The 22,694-nt window shown below is 45.6% G+C and overlaps 1 protein-coding gene across 1 annotated transcript; it reads left to right on the top strand.

The window, feature by feature from the left end:
* The first annotated feature begins 5,893 nt into the window (after window positions 1-5,893).
* Window positions 5,894-22,179, top strand: wars2 (tryptophanyl tRNA synthetase 2, mitochondrial). Its single transcript, XM_080497594.1, has 5 exons — window positions 5,894-6,033; window positions 11,930-12,010; window positions 13,433-13,515; window positions 14,814-14,932; window positions 21,325-22,179. The coding sequence occupies exons 1-5, from the start codon at window positions 5,968-5,970 to the stop codon at window positions 21,771-21,773; spliced, it is 798 nt and encodes a 265-aa protein (XP_080353720.1). The 5' UTR covers window positions 5,894-5,967; the 3' UTR covers window positions 21,774-22,179.
* Window positions 22,180-22,694: the final 515 nt, after the last annotated feature.

Below are 22,694 nucleotides of genomic sequence, written 5' to 3'. Positions count from 1 at the left end.
GGTACGTACATTGGTACAGAAGTCACGGTTCGGTTCGCTACAGTTTGGTACTCAGTTAAGGGGAAAATGGAGAAAAAAAGTTTTTTTTGACTTGCCCGGAAAAACTTTGACTTGCCCGGAGTTTAATGGAAATTTATAAGCTTGGGTAATGTATGAATTCAACCAACATGTTTTTTTTTTTTACTTAAAAACACTTGTAGTTTCTTTAATAATCAAGATTTCTCAATTAAACTTTCAGGGAAGGCGAGTCTCTTTATACTCTTCAATCTGAAGGAATAATAATGTATGTTTTAAGTTTGTTCTGCACAGTAAACAGTTGGAATTAACTCCCACAGTGTTTATTTGAGGCCGACTTCTGGGCTTTTTGCTGTTGGTCTGAAATAAATTTGATAGTATTAAGAATGGAGCTGGCACACCCTACGACTACTTACTACATACTGCCACACCTTATTTATTGTATTAGTCACTTTTTAGCCATATGCATTTTTTTAATTAGAAAGTCAAAATAATCAAAAATACGTCATTTTAGTTGATGTTGTTTTTATGTGTTGAATTCAAGTAAGTGAATTCAACGGAAGTTGACGGAAGTAAAAAATTCAAAATGGTGGACGACGAGGAGTTTCCCCTACTACGTAATTTGACAGATTTCCGAGGAATTACGCGACACTATCCAATCAGAATGCATGTTTTCCAGGTAAGACGCAGCAGCGCTGACCAGAATGAGGGACACGAGTCGGGAAGATAATAGCAGCCGCGGTCATCAGCATTCACGTGAGAATCACGCGATGGCGCTCTCGGGGTGAAAAAGGGCCGCACCGAGCGGTGGCGTGATCCATTGGAGATACCAAGTGATTTTTGCCGAAAAAACGTCAAAATATCACCGAAAAACCACGAACCCGTTTGGGCAAATTCGGTGAATGATTCTGTTGCCCGAGCAAAGCTTTTACTAGCCCCGGACGTTCGAGAAAGCCTTAATGATGAGCCCTGGTCTTCAAATATTTGTACCGCGGTGCACCTCTGGACCGAACAGTACGGATACCAGTACGTACATTGTTACATCCTTAGTGGAAACCCTACACCACCATGTGATCACATGTTAAGTTACTCATTGGTCATAATGGGACAGAGAAGGTAGATTCTCAGCAAGGGGGTGCCGTTTACACCTTTTATTCGCCACAAATGATGAAAGCCTCATTTCCAGAAAGCTTCTGTTGCATTCTGGGGGTCCGTTTATGTGACAACGTTGCTCACAGCCACTGAAAACACAACTTTTTCACTGGTGCTTTTATAAAACACTGTTTCGGTGTAAACGGGGGGAAACAACTTTTTGAAAACACTTGGCCTCTGTGTGGAGGACGGGATCTGCTACTGTGCGACATGACCACATGCACAGGTAAATAGCAATCCAACTTCAATGTCTGTCCATTTGAACGTCCATGTATTCGCCATTGTTAAGGTTTCTGTTTGGCATGTGTCGTGGCAGGTGCCATTCTGCTGTGGTCCCGACTCTCGTCTGATTCAAAGTCGAGTGGACTGGACCAATGTCGGATGAAGTGAAATGTTGTGGCCCACTGATGCTCTGCAGAAAGAGAAACTCAGCATTTGTCCAATAATACCAACACACTGAGTGATCGTCCACCTCCTCCTCCTCCTCCTCCTCCTCCTCACAGAGACAATGCTCTGCTGAATACAGGCCATCTTCAAATGCTGCTGACTTGGTCTCAGCCGCATGTCGGTATATCTGATGTACCTCTGAGGTTCAGCCTCCACTCTATTCTTCTGCAGTCCTTTCCAGTTGTGGGTCACGAAGGGTTTCAAGCCTGCTGGATGGAGGTTATGTGATGTTGTTGGCCAGCGAGGCGATGCATTCTTCTTGCTGGATGTGTTTGGGAGAGAACAGAGGTGTGAGGTGTGGAGTTCGCGTCTCACTAGTGCAAGCATGGCTGCTGCTTTTGGCCTCCAACGTGCCGAAAGTTTAACACCAACTCCTCTGTCTGCAGGCTGCAGCTTTATTTATAAAAACCCAAATACAACAAATCCCAAGCCTTCGACGGAACCACACTCATGGATAGTGAAGCGAGAAAAAGACAAAGTGGACATGAGATATCAACGTGCGATAACCAGGACAGACAGATTAACAAACGTGTGTAGGCCTTTCCGTACTTTATGTGTCTGCAAAGTCCACGTTTGTCCACTAGGGAAGCACCGATTCAGTTTTGAGAACCTTTGGAGCATCGTCTAACAAAAGGTCTATGAGGAAGTTTCCATCCAAACAGCAGCTCTGGGAGGCTATTCTGACATCCTGCAAAGACATTCAAGAATAAATTCTCCAAAAACTCACAAGTTCAATAGATGCAAGAATTGTGAAGCTGCCTTCAAATAAGGGGTCCTGTGTTAAAATGTAAAATGGACCTTTTGATGTTTTTAATTAAATTAGCTTTTAATTTCAATAAATATGACCTCCTTTTGCTGTAAATTCAACAAATGACTATTTTCAGTTCTTTACAACCTATAAAATGTTTTGAAACTCTGTTTTGTGTAATAATTTGGAACAGTGCATTTTAAGTTTTCTTATTTTTTTTAAAAACACTGGTTTGTTCAATAACATTTGAGTTTTGCTCTAGCGATTGATGATTTGAAAATTATGCTGACTGTCATTTGCATCAACTATTTAGGGTTAGGGTTAGAAAATTAACAGAAAGTTAACAGAAAATTATCGGAATATATCATTTGCATAATACTTTGGAACTGGTGTACATTAACCTGCTGGCTGGTTGAAAACTGTGGAATGGATTTACTGACTCATTACTCCATGTCTCATTGAGACCCGCCTCCCTTCAGGAAATCCAGTCCACAGTTTGCAGCCAGCCAGCAGAGCAGCGGTAAGGAAACACTGTGGAGTCATTTCAGCAACAGTAAAGCAGACGAGGCTTCACGGATCAGAAATCTCCGCAGGTTGGATCGGAAATTTCTGTTACGTCAGTTAAGTTGATATCAGAACCCGAACCCGATACCGATACTGGATCAGATCGGCCCTGTCCCTGCTGTCCGTGTGACGTAAACATCGTCATCCCCCTGCACGAATGTGTGTGCCGGCGCCTCTGTGGTCGACCGTGCACAGCCCAGGTTTTGAGACTGCGTGGACTGAGCACGACTACTCATGTGTTAGACCAAGGGTGTCCAGCTCCGTTCCTGGAGGGCCAGTGTCCTCCATGTTTTAGTTCCTCCCTGCTTCAGCATACCTGGATTTAATGATGATGTCATCACTAAGGTTGTGAAAAAGCCCAATAAGGAGCCCCTCATTGCAATCAGATGTGCTGCACCTGGGAGGAGCGAAACCCTGCAGGATGCCGGCCCTCCAGGACCGGAGTTGGACACCTCTGTCCTCGATCATCACACAATGCTCCGACTGCACATGCTCCAGAGCTACTGTGTGAGGAGATCCTCCAGGATCCCCGTCTGCACAACCACAATTTATAGGAAAATGAATATAGCCAGACACATCACAACTCCTGGAGTGAAATATTAACAACTTCAGAAAAGCAGAACGCCAACCGCCAAAAGCAATGAGAAGCTTTTGTGATCGTTACGTTACGTTATGAAACATGCTCCAATGTTAGTCCAGAACTGTAGTATGGATGCAATTGTGTGCACATCAGCATGCGAACATTCAATGTGGAATGGGCCTTACCGGGTGTTCTCATTTACACGTTTTCAAGTGAAAACAGAAAACCTTAGTTTTGGGTGTTCATTTACACCATGCTGCTTGAAAAACACAACTTTTTGAAAACGGCTGTCAAGGTGGAATTTTTATCAAACGCTCAGTCTCCGTTCTGGGAACAGGGAAAAACCTACCTTTTCAGAAAAGCTACTGTGAATGCACACCGTAGTGGTGGCAAATAGTTCTTATGCACTGTGCAAGGAGGGAGACAATAAAACGAAGTTTCCTCTGGGGTGTCAGGACTCCATTCTCTCCTGGTACAGGGTACTTTTATGTTGACAGTCACCGTAATAACAATCCAACTTGGTGGTCTGTCCACTAGAATGTCTGTGTTCTCCCAGTGTTAATGTTTATAGTGGATCGGTGTCTGTGTTCATGTGTGTGGTTTCATTACAAAAACAACTAACAGCACCCACTAGTGGCCTTGTATGAAAACTACATTGTTTTCAGTGTTCCTGCCATCTCAGTGTAAATGGATATCAATTTCAAAAACCTTGCCATGCAATTGCAAAGTTTTTCTGGAACAAAAATGCAAAAGCTTTGCATTTTCACTTGAGACATTGTCACGTAAACAAGGCCTTGCAGACCTATCACAGAAGGGAGAGAGAGTACACACACTACACACAGAGAGGAGAGAGAGTACACACACTACACACAGAGAGGAGAGAGAGTACACACACTACACACAGAGAGGAGAGAGAGTACACACACTACACACAGAGAGGAGAGAGAGTACACACACTACACACAGAGAGGAGAGAGAGTACACACACTACACACAGAGAGGAGAGAGAGTACACACACTACACACAGAGAGGAGAGAGAGTACACACACTACACACAGAGAGGAGAGAGAGTACACACACTACACACAGAGAGGAGAGAGAGTACACACACTACACACAGAGAGGAGAGAGAGTACACACACTACACACAGAGAGGAGAGAGAGTACACACACTACACACAGAGAGGAGAGAGAGTACACACACTACACACAGAGAGGAGAGAGAGTACACACACTACACACAGAGAGGAGAGAGAGTACACACACTACACACAGAGAGGAGAGAGAGTACACACACTACACACAGAGAGGAGAGAGAGTACACACACTACACACAGAGAGGAGAGAGAGTACACACACTACACACAGAGAGGAGAGAGAGTACACACACTACACACAGAGAGGAGAGAGAGTACACACACTACACACAGAGAGGAGAGAGAGTACACACACTACACACAGAGGAGAGAGAGTACACACACTACACACAGAGAGGAGAGAGAGTACACACACTACACACAGAGAGGAGAGAGAGTACACACACTACACACAGAGAGGAGAGAGAGTACACACACTACACACAGAGAGGACAGAGAGTACACACGCTACACACAGAGAGGAGAGAGAGTACACACGCTACACACAGAGAGGAGAGAGAGTACACACGCTACACACAGAGAGGAGAGAGAGTACACACGCTACACACAGAGAGGAGAGAGAGTACACACGCTACACACAGAGAGGAGAGAGAGTACACACACTATACACAGAGAGGAGAGAGAGTACACACACTACACACAGAGAGGAGAGAGAGTACACACACACTACACACAGAGAGGAGAGAGAGTACACACACTACACACAGAGAGCAGAGAGAGTACACACACTACACACAGAGAGGAGAGAGAGTACACACACTACACACAGAGAGCAGAGAGAGTACACACACTACACACAGAGAGGAGAGAGAGTACACACACTACACACAGAGAGGAGAGAGAGTACACACACTACACACAGAGAGGAGAGAGAGTACACACTTTAATTGTCATGAGTCAGTTCCCACCTGCACTTTGACAGAGAACAGAAATGAGCCAGCTTTTATTTCTAGGAACAGAACACCGGTTGTACATACAGGCTGTAAAACATGTACTCTACTCTACTCTACTGCAGTAAAGAAGCTACGCTATGCAGGCAGATATGAATTAAACCTTCATGTTCCAAAGTGCCAAGGTCATCAGTTGGATCATGTTGGCTGGTTTCCAGGAGGCTTCAGGACGTGACCGCGTGTTCTCCGGGATCCAGCCGACTGGAGTACCTCACCTGGGAAACTACCTGGGTGCTCTGGAGAACTGGGCGGCTCTGCAGTACCAGTACCCGTCGGTGCTGTACAGCATCGTGGACCTGCACTCCATCACACAGCCCCAAGACCCGGCGCGGCTCCGCTCCAACATCCTGGACATGGCGGCCAGCCTGCTGGCCTGCGGCCTGGACCCGGAGAGGGTGGTCCTCTTCCAGCAGTCTCAGGTGAGTGGAGCAGCTGCTGGAGGTGGTGGAGGCTTTCTGCTGGACCCGGAGAGGGTGGTCCTCTTCCAGCAGTCTCAGGTGAGTGGAGCAGCTGCTGGAGGTGGTGGAGGCTTTCTGCTGGACCCGGAGAGGGTGGTCCTCTTCCGCCCACAGCCCTTGGTTGCTTTTGTCTTTTCCAGACGGCTTGACTCGTCCAGTAAATGCAATGACAAGAAGCAAATGGAAAAGACAAAACTGGAGAAGCTTTGACAACATGGAATAAGCAAAGACAAGATAGAAAAGGAATATGACTACTTTTGTATATTTTTTGTATTATTGATTCTCTTTATATTTCCATGTTTATTTCCTTCATTTTGGTGCTCCTGTGATTCCATAGTAAAAAGCCTTTTGAAGTGATTGTTTTTTGTCTTTGCCACTATAAAGTGGTTGATTTAGCTGCCGTGGTCTCTGGTGTTGACCTGCAGACCCACATTAAAAGATTGACCTGGTCCTCTTGATGCTGATCTGTGCTGTACGCTCTGGAAACTGGACAAACATCAGCTGTTTGAAGATGAGGTAGTTATGTTTAGGGTCCGTCCACACCAGGAACCTGGTTCACCTACACCAGATGTTTCTGGCCTGGCGTCCACACCAGGAACCCGGTTCACCCAAACCAGATGTTTCTGGCCTGTCATCCAGACCAGGAACCTGGTTCACCTAAACCAGATGTTTCTGGCCTGGCGTCCACACCAGGAACCCGGTTCACCTACACCAGATGTTTCTGGCCTGGCGTCCACACCAGGAACCTGGTTCACCTAAACCAGATGTTTCTGGCCTGTCGTCCACACCAGGAACCTGGTTCACCTCAACCAGATGTTTCTGGCCTGGCGTCCACACCAGGAACCCGGTTCACCCAAACCAGATGTTTCTGGCCTGTCATCCACACCAGGAACCTGGTTCACCTAAACCAGATGTTTCTGGCCTGTCGTCCACACCAGGAACCTGGTTCACCTCAACCAGATGTTTCTGGCCTGGCGTCCACACCAGGAACCCGGTTCACCCAAACCAGATGTTTCTGGCCTGTCATCCACACCAGGAACCTGGTTCACCTCAACCAGATGTTTCTGGCCTGGCGTCCACACCAGGAACCCGGTTCACCCAAACCAGATGTTTCTGGCCTGTCATCCAGACCAGGAACCTGGTTCACCTAAACCAGATGTTTCTGGCCTGGCGTCCACACCAGGAACCTGGTTCACCTCAACCAGATGTTTCTGGCCTGGCGTCCACACCAGGAACCCGGTTCACCCAAACCAGATGTTTCTGGCCTGTCATCCACACCAGGAACCTGGTTCACCTCAACCAGATGTTTCTGGCCTGGCGTCCACACCAGGAACCCGGTTCACCCAAACCAGATGTTTCTGGCCTGTCATCCAGACCAGGAACCTGGTTCACCTAAACCAGATGTTTCTGGCCTGGCGTCCACACCAGGAACCTGGTTCACCTAAACCAGATGTTTCTGGCCTGGCGTCCACGCCAGGAACCTGGTTCACCTAAACCAGATGTTTCTGGCCTGGCGTCCACACCAGGAACCTGGTTCACCTAAACCAGATGTTTCTGGCCTGTCGTCCACACCAGGAACCTGGTTCACCTAAACCAGATGTTTCTGGCCTGGCGTCCACACCAGGAACCTGGTTCACCTACACCAGATGTTTCTGGCCTGTCATCCAGACCAGGAACCCGGTTCACCCAAACCAGATGTTTCTGGCCTGTCATCCACACCAGGAACCTGGTTCACCTAAACCAGATGTTTCTGGCACATCATCCACACCGGGAACCCGGTTCACCTAAACCAGATGTTTCTGGCCTGGCGTCCACACCAGGAACCCGGTACACCCAAACCAGATGTTTCTGGCCCATCATCCACACCGGGAACCCGGTTCACCTAAACCAGATGTTTCTGGCCCATCATCCACACCGGGAACCCGGTTCACCTAAACCAGATGTTTCTGGCCTGGCGTCCACACCAGGAACCCGGTTCACCTAAACCAGATGTTTCTGGCCTGGCGTCCACACCAGGAACCCGGTTCACCCAAACCAGATGTTTCTGGCCCGTCCACACCAGGAACCTGGTACACCCAAACCAGATGTTTCTGGCCCATCATCCACACCGGGAACCCGGTTCACCTAAACCAGATGTTTCTGGCCTGTCGTCCACACCAGGAACCTGGTTCACCCAAACCAGATGTTTCTGGCCTGTCGTCCAGACCAGGAACCCGGTTCACCCAAACCAGATGTTTCTGGCCTGTCATCCAGACCAGGAACCTGGTACACCCAAACCAGATGTTTCTGGCCTGTCATCCACACCAGGAACCTGGTTCACCTAAACCAGATGTTTCTGGCCTGTCGTCCACACCAGGAACCTGGTTCACCTAAACCAGATGTTTCTGGCCTGTCATCCACACCAGGAACTGGGTTCACCTAAACCAGATGTTTCTGGCCTGTCGTCCACACCAGGAACCTGGTTCACCTAAACCAGATGTTTCTGGCCTGTCATCCACACCAGGAACCTGGTTCACCTAAACCAGATGTTTCTGGCCTGTCATCCACACCAGGAACCGGTTTCACCTCAACCAGATGTTTCTGGCCTGTCATGAAACGGTTTTAGAAGTGTGAAAACGGGTCCCAGAGTGGGGAAATTCTAAATCCCCAACTTGTGCAAAGACGATCATCTGTGGAAGAAAAAAAAAGATGAGGTCACGCCCCCCCTCCCCTCCCCCCTCCCCCAACCCCAGTTCAGTTCAATCAGGGACTAGGGAGCAGCAGAAGCTACTGACGCTAGCAGCAGGAGGAGCAGAGCCATAGACCTATAGAACTAGTTATATACAGGTTTATAAGCAGGAATCTACTTCTACATTTTGTGCTCTGTCTTCTTCTGCGTTTTTGGTGTTTGGTGAGTCACAGCACCCCTGAAGGCAGGGCATGTGTACTACATGCTCTGAAGCCTTGTGTTGAGCAGTCTTCATAGTGACGTGTGGACGAAATTCTTTTTGAGAACCTCCGGGAGAAAAAAGATCGTTTTTCTCGTCGTGTGGATGTGGCCTTAGTCCATCGTGTGTTTCTGCCACCTCCTCCTCACACACCTCCAGCCCTATTTTTAGTCACCGTTTAGCTTCATGCCAAATAACTTGGCGACCCCCGTGTTCAACGCGCCTGCTCCACATGTGAAAACACCTGGGCCGCCCAAAGAAAACACTCCACTTCATTGAAAAAGCGAACAGAGCCAGTGACGAGTTGAGCTCTGAGGATTTGTGGATCTGCTGATTCATGGCCTTCACTTTCGATACCACCTGGTTTTATAGGAGCACCGAGGAGAAAAGTGGATTTACTGAGCAGAGACCACCGTTAGCTGTTCTTCAAAATGCTGACTTAGCAGATTTTATTGTACTGTGATGAGAAAAGAATGTCAACATTGGTTTCCTTCTCTGCGTGTGCGTGTGCGTGCGTGTGCGTGCGCGCGTGCGTGTGTGCGTTTTATGATGCATGTCATCTGTTCTTTGCATATATTGCACCTTCTCTTTCACTTTCTATCTTTCTGTTTCTACATTGATTTCTTGCTTGATCTCAATATATCCATTTATTTACCCTTTTTTCTCATCCTCATTTGTTCTTCTGTTTATCACTTTGATTTTTCTGTATACCTTTCTGTTTCTTGCTTACACTCTATCGATGTCTCTTTTTCTCACTCAATTTTTACATTTTTATTTATTGTCTCTCTCTCTCTCTGTCTCTCTCTCTGTCTCTCTCTCTCTCTCTCTCTACCTCGGTCTGTCTCTGTCTCTCTGGACCACTGGATGTCACTGTATGACAACAGAAAGCTGCTACCGCACCACAGAAAAAGAAAACCTCCACCGTTGCTCCATTCGACTGACTATTACTACTACAAAGCTATCCAGCAGAACTTTGACCAAGAACGATATAATTTGCTGCAGAAAACTGAGACGACATGAAAAGGAGTTGTGAGTGTGTGAGGAAGTTGTGGCTGACTGGAGAAAACCAGAGAAACTGTTAATGTAATGAATGAAACAAAGAAGGCTGATCATGAAGAACAAATTCACAGATGGTTTGAGAACAGAAGCTGCTGGACCAGAAGCATCAAACACTGCAGTCACGTCTGGAGAGGGAAAAATAAATGTGACTTATAGTCCAGGAAATACGGTAACGTTTCCGCAATATTCACTATTCAGGTCATGGTGTCCCTTGTACTCGAGACAATTATATTACTTTTCAATGTCAGAAATACTATTGCGTTCATAAACCAAATTCAGACACATAGCATCAGTTTCCTTTCAACATATCAGGAGTGACGTTTCACATAGTCACGGGTGACATTACTGCCCTCTGAATGATCTACGCTGACGATGTACACGTATCTAGTTGTGATGTATTTATTTGTGAGTTGCTGGATGAGTGAGTGTTTTTGCTCCCCGTCATGTGTTCTCACTGACATCTATCGAAACCCCTGTCTGTCTGCAGTGTGTAATCGACACCATCCTCGTACATGTGAGTCAGAAATGTACTTTTAAGCCTCGGCCGCCTGGTGTTGATGTCATGAGCTCCAGAATGCAACGAGGAGGAGAGAGCAAGCTTTAAAAAGAAAAGAGAAAGCCCAACAACTATAAACTTTGATTTGCTGAAGGAGAAGGAATATATCCACCACACACACACACACACACACACACACACACACACACACACACACACACACACACACACACACACACACACACACACACACACACACACACACACAGAGGACAGTTTCCTTCAAACTGGATGTGTTTTATTGGAGGTAATTTCACCCTGCCAGATGCAGCGGCTACACACCATTAATATTTATCTCCTCACTACTTCTTTGCCATGTATATTAGCATGCATATAATTTAATCCACATGCAAGTTTTTTCTTAAGGTCTTTTTTTCCTCCACCTTCCTCCAGCTGTCCATTTTTTCCTGAATGCGACACACAGCAGCGTGTTAACAAACGCCAATTAAATGAAGAACCTGCCACAGCAGAGTGTCACATCTTCACTCTGTGTTTCTGTTACGCCGTCATGGTTCAGGTTTGAAGGATTGGGTTATTCAGGATTAAGTGGTGAGCTAAGAGATTAGGATTTGTTACACTAAACTCAGACTGAAGTCGTTGAAGTTCAGCTCATATGAGCAGACAGTTCAGACGTGTATTCCTAATCATAAACATCTCATGAAAACAAGCTGTTGTGTAAAGCACTTGGTAAATTGGATCTGCTTTAATGTTGAGTTTGCATGTTTTTTGCAGAAGTTTGAGTGTTGAATTCCTCTATTAGTAGTGATAGGGAAAATCAACAGAAGAGGGGTACAGGGAACCCACCGTATGAGGAAAAGGAGGGCTGAATGGTTTACTTAAAGTCTCCATTTTCACTGAAGGAGGTGGTTTAGTGCATCATTATTGTCTTATTAATACTTGTTTTATTATTGCTTTATTTGAATATGTTTAAATGTTATTTGACTACAAATAAGTGTCCTGGATGTTGTTTTTTGCTGCCTAGAAAGGCATAAATATATTCCTTGTATGTTGATCATAGATCAAAATAAAATGTCTTCCTCAGTAGAAAGCATTATGACCTCACTACAGTAAGAGTTCAAGTCCATGTGGTGTTTGCATATTCTCCCTGTGCATGCCTGGGTTTTTTTCTGCAGGTTTTCTGAGTATTCTAAAAATGACAACAATCCAAAGCCTTGGGTCTGTGTGTTTGCCCTGCAATGTTATTTAGCCACCCATTCCCGCGGTGATCAGCTCCGTGTCCAGCCGTCCGAGCTCGGACACAGTACATAGAACATGATGATGATGATACCTCCGGCCTCTGTCCCCCCTCTTGCAGGTGTCCGAGCACACTGAGCTCTCCTGGATCCTCGGCTGCCTCACCAGCATGCCTCGACTCCGCCACCTACCACAGTGGAAGGTGAGAGTTCAACGTCCGTGTTCTGCAATGACTTCCTCTCAGAAACAGCTTCTCTTTCCTGCAGCAGCAGCTTCTACTTTAAAATCTTAAATCTTAACAGTTTTATTTGTTGTGACTCAGAATATACATGATGAAATGCCAATATTTTCATATTCTCTTCCGGGTTGAGGGCCTCATTGGTGATGGACTGTAACAATGGTTTGGTCCAAGAACGAGGAGATGGACAGTAACAGTGGTTTGGTCCGGATCGCTCCATCTTGTCTGTCCTCAGACAATTCAGACCAACGAGACAGAAAACCTTGAGTCTCCTCGTCGCTCTATTGCTGTTTTTTCACGTCCATCTTGCTTTAGTCCGGAGCCCCTAGTGGCCAGAGAGATAATAATAATAATAATCATAATAATAATAATAATAATGTGAATGAGCTCGGAGCATATTTTTCAACATTTGGGCATTACATAGTCAATTTCTCTACTTTCACTTTATTTCTGGACGTGTCTGAATCAAAAGCTTCAGCATCAGGAGGAATGGAGGTGTAGAATGATGGAGCGCAGCTCTACGGCCATTTCCATGGCAACCTACGTAAAAACACGCTGATTAAAGTTCTCTTTCTCATGAAGGCATTAAAAGGCTCATTTTATGGCTAGAAAATCCAGCTTTCATTCTGGAAAGGGTGGGGGGGGGAGGGGGGGGGGGGGGGGGGTCTCTAGCAACTCAGAAAACAGCTGTTGTTCACCCAGCAGATGAGTGGATCTCAAACACCTGGAAAACATCACGTGAACTCGTGCACGTCCCGTTTGTGAGTCAATGAGTCATAATAGTGCAAATGGCTCTTGGTGGGAGGAAAGGAACAGTCAGCTTGAGTCAGCTGTTCCCCGGCCTGCCTTCACTTTGACTTGTTTTTATTGTTTGAGTCAGCTGTTCCCCAGCCTGCCTTCACTTTGACTTGTTTTTATTGTTTGAGTCAGCTGTTCCCCAGCCTGCCTTCACTTTCACTTGTTTTTATTGTTTGAGTCAGCTGTTCCCCAGCCTGCCTTCACTTTGACTTGTTTTTATTGTTTGAGTCAGCTGTTCCCCAGCCTGCCTTCACTTTCACTTGTTTTTATTGTTTGAGTCAGCTGTTCCCCAGCCTGCCTTCACTTTGTCTTGTTTTTATTGTTTGAGTCAGCTGTTCCCCAGCCTGCCTTCACTTTCACTTGTTTTTATTGTTTGAGTCAGCTGTTCCCCAGCCTGCCTTCACTTTGACTTGTTTTTATTGTTTGAGTCAGCTGTTCCCCAGCCTGCCTTCACTTTGACTTGTTTTTATTGTTTGAGTCAGCTGTTCCCCAGCCTGCCTTCACTTTCACTTGTTTTTATTGTTTGAGTCAGCTGTTCCCCAGCCTGCCTTCACTTTGTTGACGATGCATCTTTTTCTTTCCCTCCAGATAAAGAGCAAACTGAAGAACGAAGGCAGCGTAGGTCTCTACACGTATCCTGTCCTCCAGGCCGCTGACATTCTCCTCTACCAGTGAGATCTTCATCTTAAATATAATATGGTCAATAAGCCATTATTTAATTTTCTTTCCATCTTTAGAATGTTGTCATTTTAAGTAGTCCTTAAATCGCACAACAAACAGTCAAGTGACACAAAGAAGGATATTTCCTCAACTTGGCGCGTAATAGAAAAATGCTCCAACATTGAACAAGTCTCCAACACTATTGCAACACTGACCGTCTGTCTTCAGTCTCTGGGACGTCTGTTCGGTTCCAGATGCTTTTATTAGGATTTATAGCTATAAGGTACAAATATGCTAAACTGTATGAACACGGTAACAAAGGGAGTTTCTGGGAAGTCTCATGCAAACAAACTGCAGCTGCGATGATTTACCAATAGGTCACATGTAAAATAAAGACATTATAGGTTTTATATTGCTTATTTTATTAATATACATACATGATACAGTTTAGTATATTTCTATGTTCTGGCTGTAAATCCTGATAAAAGCTGCTCATGGTATGGTCATGTGCTCTGGATGCACTGCTGCTGGAGACAGACAACCTCCTCCACCACCTCCTCCTCCTCCACCCTCCTTCTCCACCCTTCACCTCCACCACCTCATCCTCCACCCTCCTCTCCACCCTCGTCCTTCTCCACCCTCCTCATCCACCTCTAGTGACGGAGGATAAAACACAAAGTCCACAGAGCCCTTTCACCGTCCCTGTTCAAATATTGAATTCTGTGGAGGTGGAGAAAGATGAGCCGGACGAAGGAGTTGAGTCGCTTTCTTTTGTTTCCTCCAACAGTACTGTCAGTTCACCCGTCATAAACCAACCCCCTTGTCACCGCACGTCCCCTTATAACTCCTCCACACTACGTCACCGACACACCCACTCCATTCTGTTTGGGAGAACCTCGCCCTCAGGTGCACACCACAATTCATACATTTAACAAACAAATAAAATTGAACTTTATCAGTCTGTGTCTCCACCAAAATGTCCCCTTCCTCTTCGGCACTCTGACACACGCTGGAGACACAACCATGATGTCACTCTCCTCCGTGATGTCACTCTCCTCCGTGATGTCACTCTCCTCCGTGATGTCACTGTCCCCCCATGATGTCACTCTCCTCCATGATGTCACTCTCCTCGTGCAGAACAAGTATTTACTACAGTAAATGTAGAGAAAAGTATTTGATGAAAGTTGTGAGGAGAAGCTCCTGCTGCCACTCTTCCAGAGCCAGGAGCGCTGCACTGAAGCAGCCTCTTTTACAGGAAACGCTCCAGTTCATCAGTCTGACCTGTGGCTCATTACTGGATGTCTCTCAGGGCCACTCTCGTCCCGGTCGGAGAGGATCAGGTTCAGCATCTGGAGCTGGCTCAGGACCTGGCCCGCATCTTCAACTACCACTACGGAGAGCTGTTCCCTGAACCCCGCGCTCTGCTGAGTAAGAAACCTCCACCCATACACACCCTCAACCAGAAGTGAGCTTTTTCACATCAGACACTGATATTTAATCATGTAGAAACTTTCTACAATCGACACTCTGCTTTGTCTGCACAAATTATTCATGTGAGAAACTTCTTATCTGTGTATTTATGGACAAGCGTTTCCAGGTGGGATTTTTCATTAATAAGAAGCAATGTGGATCTTTTTGTTAGGATTTTTTTTTTTTTATTCTTCAGTAAACAAAATAGAAAATCCCCAAATCCTGTTTTTTGCAAGAAGGAATGAAAACAAACAAGTTATTTACCTTTTGTTAAATATTATAACAACAAATGTATTGATATCAGTTTGTTTCCCCATTTGATGCTGTTTATTTGCCTCCTATCATAAATTTTCATTACATGAACATGTTTTTCTCCAAACATTACATTACAACATTACACGACCACACATTACAGCAGAGACGTCAAATATCAGGCCCGTCGGTCAAAACCAGCCCACAAGAGGCTCCAATCGTGCCAAACCACCCAGCAAATTGTAAACAATTCAACGAAAACATAGACTTTTTAGCAAATATCTAAAGCGCAGCAACACACCAGCTGAGATGTGTGATGCTGCCACGGCCACGAGCGTTCGTCTCAACGCCATGCTGTCTGGGTAACTGAGGTGCTATATGCATGCAGTTCTATCCTGTTGAAGATATGCAGTCATTTTCACTAGTAATCGTTTGGTTTTTGTGAAAATACAGACATTTCCATCACGTATAATCTTCGCCACGTCAAAGAAAATCTTATTATTAGGTTATTATTCAGTATTTTACTGAGTCCTCTCCAGAGGCAGCTGAACTCAAATGTGTTTGACCCCCTGATTTACAGTGGAATATAAACACAACCTACATTTGCTTTAGAGTTTTATTTCATAGCAGGAGTCACATCTCATATTAAAACACAAAATCAATGACATCAAGTCACATTCTGCAACAGAAATCAGATGACGATGAAGGCTCATCACCAACAGTTACCAACAGTGATGCTAATTATCCGATTTGCAGTTTCCTGTTTGCAAAACAAAGGCATCCAAATGTTTTTACTTTGAGAATTTATCCAACTCAGCAGTTTTCTATTTTTACCTTTCTACACTGCAGCTCAGTGAAGTGGGGTTTCTTTACATGTCAGTACTTGTAAAACTTTTAAGGCGCACTAAAACTAGCTAACTATAGTGCGATCCAAGTCTGGATTGAAAGCCGTAATAAAATGGAAAGGTTCACCCTTCTTCACTCACACTATTTTTAATGTGGAACCAAAAGATGTAAAGGAGATACATGCTGGACAGATGTTAGGAGGCTATGACTTCCTAAATAAATGTTGTGTGAAGACTTAAAGTGCATGTGGGATTATTGTGGTGGGACTTTTACCAGCTAAGAACTCATCAACAGCTTATAAAAGGAAGAAAGGTGTTAAAACAGCAGCAGGAATCTGTCATTATGCACAACAGTGAGGAGAAACGCTGCTTCACATCCTGTTTGGTCCTTTTAGGGCCGTCAGTCCAATCTTTCTGTTTTCAACAAAAGAGAACTTTTTGGGAATTAATTGTGCCTGGTAGATTCAATTTAACTTTATTTATACAGCAACAAATACAAAACACTAATTTCTCAGTACTTTAAACAGAGATGAACCCAACAAATCTACATGAGCGACGGTGGAAAAGGAGGAAGAAAGCTTTGCAGAAACCACTCGGGTTGGGGTGAGAGGATAGAGGAGAGGAAAGGACAGACGCACTGGGTTAGATTTAGACCCCGGTCGGGGGATAGGAGTAGGGATAGGGGTAGTGGTAAGGATAAGGGGCAGGGTTTGGGGTCGGGGGTCGGGGATGGGGTAGCAGGGTAGCAGGGTAGCGGTAGGGATAGGATTAGCGGGGTAGGGATTGGGGGGTTGAGGTATAAGGGGAAAGGGTTATAAGGGGTAGGGGTAGGAGTAAAGTGGGTAGGGGAGTAGAGGTGTAGGGGTAGGGGTAGGAGTATAGAGGGTAGGGGTAAGGATGTGCAACAATGTTTTATCAGCAGGTTGAACACTTTAATATCGCAGCATGAAAGCAGCTTCCTCACTGATACGCAACACTTGGAAATCACAAAAACACCACATTCCCTCCATTTTAACACTGAAAAATAAGCGTCAGTAGACAAACTCTTCCTGGATTAACGGACACGTTTCCTTTACTCACAGGCTTTGCGTGTCAGTTGTCGTCAATTATTTGAAAATTAAAATGTATTAGCAGAAATGCTTTTTGATTTCAAGGTTCTGGCTGCATAGTTTGACTCATAAATAACATTATTAATGCATCATCCAAACTGCATTTTCATTTCCTTATTCAGGTTGAGCATTTTTTAACAGAACTCAAAAGAAAACCTAAAGAGGGAATTGATTTTTCGTTTTCATGTCCGCCACACAAAACAAGGATCACAATTTAAAACGTAATTCTCATTTTCGTTTTCCTTTTAATTAAGTGACAGAATAAGCAGCTTTGTAGAAGAAAATGAAAATGCACTTTGGATGAATGATAATTAATTTTTATTTGATTATTTTATAGCCACATTCACTTCCATTGTCCTTTACTGTAGTTGTTAATCAGTACGTCTAGAGCACATATGTCAAGATCTGGCCCGCGAATTAATTATCTATGGCCCCCTGGATTATATTTAATTACTATTAGAACCGGCCCGCAGGCCACAGCCGCCCGCTAGTGTTTTGTACGCACCAACACTACATTCCCCACAATGCAACGGTAGCCCGCGAAGTCGCTGCAGCGCGCACAAGCGGCTTCATTATTCATCAGCAGTCAGAGCAGAGATCAACTTTCAGCTACCTTCTCCTCAAAAATGGCCAAACGTAAGGTGGACGCTGAGAACAGGGGGTTTCAAGCCAGGTGGGAGGCAGAGTACATGTTCACGGAGGTAAAAGGCAAACCTGTGTGTCTTCTGTGCGGAGAAAGTTTGGCTGTAATTAGGGATGCTCGATATTGGCTTTTCTGCGGATATCCGATATTCCGATATTGTCCAACTCTTAATTTCCGATACCGATATCACCGATACCGATATATGCTGGCTTTTTACATCAGAACTGTTAGGTAACAACAACATAAAATATCTCCTACTGTGGAATTAACACATTATGCCTAATTTTATTGTGATGCCCCACTGGATGCATATGTGAATCAAACATGGCTTTCCAAATGTACACACTGAGAAAAATAAGAGAACAACAACTTAAATTGTGGAAAAAAGTGCCATATTTATTTAGTGTTGGAAAGAAACCTCAACAACAAACACCACAGACAATACAAAAAAAAAAGGAAGAGGCATATCTTCAGTCCATTAGTTGTAAACAGTCAATGAATGAATAACTGGACATAACTTGTCAAATAATAGACTCAAACTGGGCTCAATCTCTTTTAACAGTAACAAAATAGTGCAACTATAAACAAGAAAGGCACAGAAATGCTCACAAAATTAAAACAGCCCTCCTTTAAAGTGCAACAAAAACAAAGACTGAAGTTGACTCGTCCACATAACTGGTCTATTTCTTTCCCCATGTCCTCATGTGTAAGAGGGAGATTGTTCTGTATGAATACAAGCATCTCAGCATCTCAGCAATGTATGAGATTTCTCTTCTCATCAACGATGTGGGCACCAGTGCTGAACACTGGTTCACCGTCAACACTGGTGCAGGGTGCAGTCAGGTACTGGTACCAGTGCTGAACACTGGTTCACCGTCAACACTGGTGCAGGGTGCAGTCAGGTACTGGTACCAGTGCTGAACACTGGTTCACCGTCAACACTGGTGCAGGGTGCAGTCAGGTACTGGTACCAGTGCTGAACACTGGTTCACCGTCAACACTGGTGCAGGGTGCAGTCAGGTACTGGTACCAGTGCTGAACACTGGTTCACCGTCAACACTGGTGCAGGGTGCAGTCAGGTACTGGTACCAGTGCTGAACACTGGTTCACCGTCAACACTGGTGCAGGGTGCAGTCAGGTACTGGTACCAGTGCTGAACACTGGTTCACCGTCAACACTGGTGCAGGGTGCAGTCAGGTACTGGTACCAGTGCTGAACACTGGTTCACCGTCAACACTGGTGCAGGGTGCAGTCAGGTACTGGTACCAGTGCTGAACACTGGTTCACCGTCAACACTGGTGCAGGGTGCAGTCAGGTACTGGTACCAGTGCTGAACACTGGTTCACCGTCAACACTGGTGCAGGGTGCAGTCAGGTACTGGTACCAGTGCTGAACACTGGTTCACCGTCAACACTGGTGCAGGGTGCAGTCAGGTACTGGTACCAGTGCTGAACACTGGTTCACCGTCAACACTGGTGCAGGGTGCAGTCAGGTACTGGTACCAGTGCTGAACACTGGTTCACCGTCAACACTGGTGCAGGGTGCAGTCAGGTACTGGTACCAGTGCTGAACACTGGTTCACCGTCAACACTGGTGCAGGGTGCAGTCAGGTACTGGTACCAGTGCTGAACACTGGTTCACCGTCAACACTGGTGCAGGGTGCAGTCAGGTACTGGTACCAGTGCTGAACACTGGTTCACCGTCAACACTGGTGCAGGGTGCAGTCAGGTACTGGTACCAGTGCTGAACACTGGTTCACCGTCAACACTGGTGCAGGGTGCAGTCAGGTACTGGTACCAGTGCTGAACACTGGTTCACCGTCAACACTGGTGCAGGGTGCAGTCAGGTACTGGTACCAGTGCTGAACACTGGTTCACCGTCACCACTGGTGCAGGGTGCCGTCAGGTACTGGTACCAGTGCTGAACACTGGTTCACTGTCAACACTGGTGCAGGGTGCAGTCAGGTACTGGTACCAGTGCTGAACACTGGTTCACCGTCAACACTGGTGCAGGGTGCAGTCAGGTACTGGTACCAGTGCTGAACACTGGTTCACCGTCAACACTGGTGCAGGGTGCAGTCAGGTACTGGTACCAGTGCTGAACACTGGTTCACCGTCAACACTGGTGCAGGGTGCAGTCAGGTACTGGTACCAGTGCTGAACACTGGTTCACTGTCAACACTGGTGCAGGGTGCAGTCAGGTACTGGTACCAGTGCTGAACACTGGTTCACCATCAACACTGGTGCAGGGTGCAGTCAGGTACTGGTACCAGTGCTGAACACTGGTTCACCGTCAACACTGGTGCAGGGTGCAGTCAGGTACTGGTACCAGTGCTGAACACTGGTTCACCGTCAACACTGGTGCAGGGTGCAGTCAGGTACTGGTCCAGCAGGGAAGAGGGCCTGGTTGAGCCTCCAGTCCTCCACGGACATTTCATTCACCGGACTTCTCCTTCTTAGCCACGAGTCCAGCATGTTGTATTTGTTGTTGTTAAACGTCATCAAGCGCGCCCGTAAACGTTCATGCAGACTCGGAAATTCCAATATCGGTTGTAAAGATCCGATACCGATATTTCCAAATATTATATTTTTAAGTCAATATCGGCCCTCCGATATTATCGGACATCCCTAGCTGTAATGAAAGAACATAATCTTGTACAAAAGATGAGACACCACCAAGTATCAGACTCAGCCTCAGACCAGTGAGCATCACAGAGCAGTCACGTATTTTCAGTTTTTAATTCAGTTAAATTTTTACAATTGTTTCTACAAGACGTGATTTTTCTTTGAAGGAAGTATTGTTTTGTCTGTGTGCCATAGATTTTTGTATTTTATTTTATTTTATTTATTTATATTTTTTTTCAGTTGAATGAACTCAGGGGAAATTGCAGATAAGAGCCATGAGGAAGAATACAACTGATTAGATTTTTTTTTTTTTTTCTCATTTCACTATTTGAGATTTTTCTTTGAAGGAAGTTCGTTTTTGTCTGTTTGCCTGTTGAAAAATATTTTCACTTGAAATTTCTGACAGATCCATAAGAAAATATTGCTTTATTAATTTAATCATTAAATAATATACACTGTGCTAGGTCTTGGTTCAATAAGCTATGTGCAATCATTTCAATATGTTTTAATAAACATTGAACCAGTCCGGCCCTCGGCTTGTAGCAAATTAGTTTTTTTTGGCCCTCGGTGTATTTGACTTTGACGTCCCTGGTCTCGAGCATGTTTATGGCTTCATGTGGGATCTGATGCGAACATGAATGAAATGGCTCCAAACAATTAAAATAAGAATTCGTATCTTTAGTAGTATTGAAGATTCTGCCGGGGAGGATGATTTGTTGCTTTATGTTTCCAACTTTTCTGGGGAAGACTTTTGTAAACTGTTCCTGCAGTGGTCAAAGCTTCTTTGTGTTGAGGTCAAGGTGAGGTCATGAGCTCTGCTGCTCAACACTGCCCCCACAGGTCACCACTGAGCCACGTCTCTCTTCTCCCTCCACAGGCTCGACACGAAAGGTCAAGTCCCTCCGCCAGCCCACAGCCAAGATGTCCAAGTCGGACCCTCACGCCTTGGCAACGATCACCATCACGGACTCTCCCGACGACATCGCTCTGAAGATCCGCCGCGCTGTTACTGACTTCACCTCCGAGGTCACCTTTGACCCCGAGACTCGTCCCGGGGTCTCCAACCTGGTGACGATCCATGCCGCCGTGGCGAGGATCAGCGTGGAGGAGGCGGTGACGCAGGCCAGGGGGGTGGACACGGGGGAATATAAGAACCTGGTGGCTCAGGCCGTGATCCAGAGGCTGACGCCCATCAGGGAGGAGCTGCAGAGGCTGAGGGCGGACCGGGCTCACCTGGAGGAGCTGCTGGCCCGGGGGGCCCAGCGAGCGCGGGAACTGGCCCAGCCTGTGCTCAGAGAGGTCCGCCAGAGGGTGGGCTTCCGCTGAGAGGAGCCGGGAAATTATCCTGGGATTCATCTGCTGCTGAGTTTTAATCCAGCAACTTCCCACATTTAAAGATGTAACCGCTTCAAAACAGACAGAATTCTCCTCAGAGGTCGCAAAGACGAAAAGAGACGACAAGTGACTTTGTGTTGCTCCACATGGCGCTTTTTATGTCTCCTTGGTTCATGTAAATGTACTTTTCATTCAGTTCCTGTTCCTTATTTATTTCTCTGTGTGCCTACCAACATAATGAGGACACAAACCGCTCACTGAATAGTTTTGGATTTGCGTGTATCTGCATGTTTCCCAGGCTTGCAGGGGCCCAGTGCTACTCGTGGATCTCACACAAGGAGCGGATCTCCAAACCAAAGCTCTTTCCACGACTTAGTCCACATCCCATCCCTCACCTGGGGCAGGAACTTGGAGTGGACTGAAATAAAACAACATTCTGGATGCATGGAGCTGAAATGAGTTTCCTTATTGTTCCTGAGAAAGTGGAACCAAAGTGGAATCCTACTCTTCCACAAAATCAGAGGTTTTCACGCGGTGGCCCAAACCTCCCTGGGGCCCGGAGCAAAATTAGATTTTAGGGCCCTCAATTCTGCCAATAATATTGTTAATCATTCACACACCTACTATAAACTCATTGCGGCTCTGGCAGTGTTGTTTACATTCTCTTATTGTCAGCCTGACATGTCTTTACTTATGACATTTCATTTATAAAGACATGGGGGTGGTCCAGTTAAGAACATAAATTATACCAACGCAATAATAATAATACCAGTGAATGAATGATGAATGTCTAAATCTGAAAATGTAGAACATTGAGTTATAAGAGCAGCCTGGGGTTGAACATTCCAAGTGATAAAGATTTGTATTTACAGTAAAAGTGTCATCTGGTTTATTAGTTTTGGTTACAAAAAA

The sequence above is a fragment of the Blennius ocellaris genome (genome assembly GCF_963422515.1).
Source record: "Blennius ocellaris genome assembly, chromosome: 6".
In the NCBI taxonomy this organism is placed as follows: Eukaryota; Metazoa; Chordata; class Actinopteri; order Blenniiformes; family Blenniidae; genus Blennius; species Blennius ocellaris.
The sequence above is the reverse complement of the archived record's forward strand: the minus strand, read 5'-3'. Positions and strand labels throughout refer to the sequence as shown.

Bases quoted from the DNA above. Each gene is read 5' to 3' on its own strand.
- wars2 (XM_080497594.1), top strand. From the start codon at position 5,968: ATGGCGGCCAGCCTGCTGGCCTGCGGCCTGGACCCGGAGAGGGTGGTC. The intron at 6,034-11,929 runs GTGAGTGGAGCA...CCCCTCTTGCAG, and splicing joins TCCTCTTCCAGCAGTCTCAG to GTGTCCGAGCACACTGAGCT. The intron at 12,011-13,432 runs GTGAGAGTTCAA...CTTTCCCTCCAG, and splicing joins GCCACCTACCACAGTGGAAG to ATAAAGAGCAAACTGAAGAA.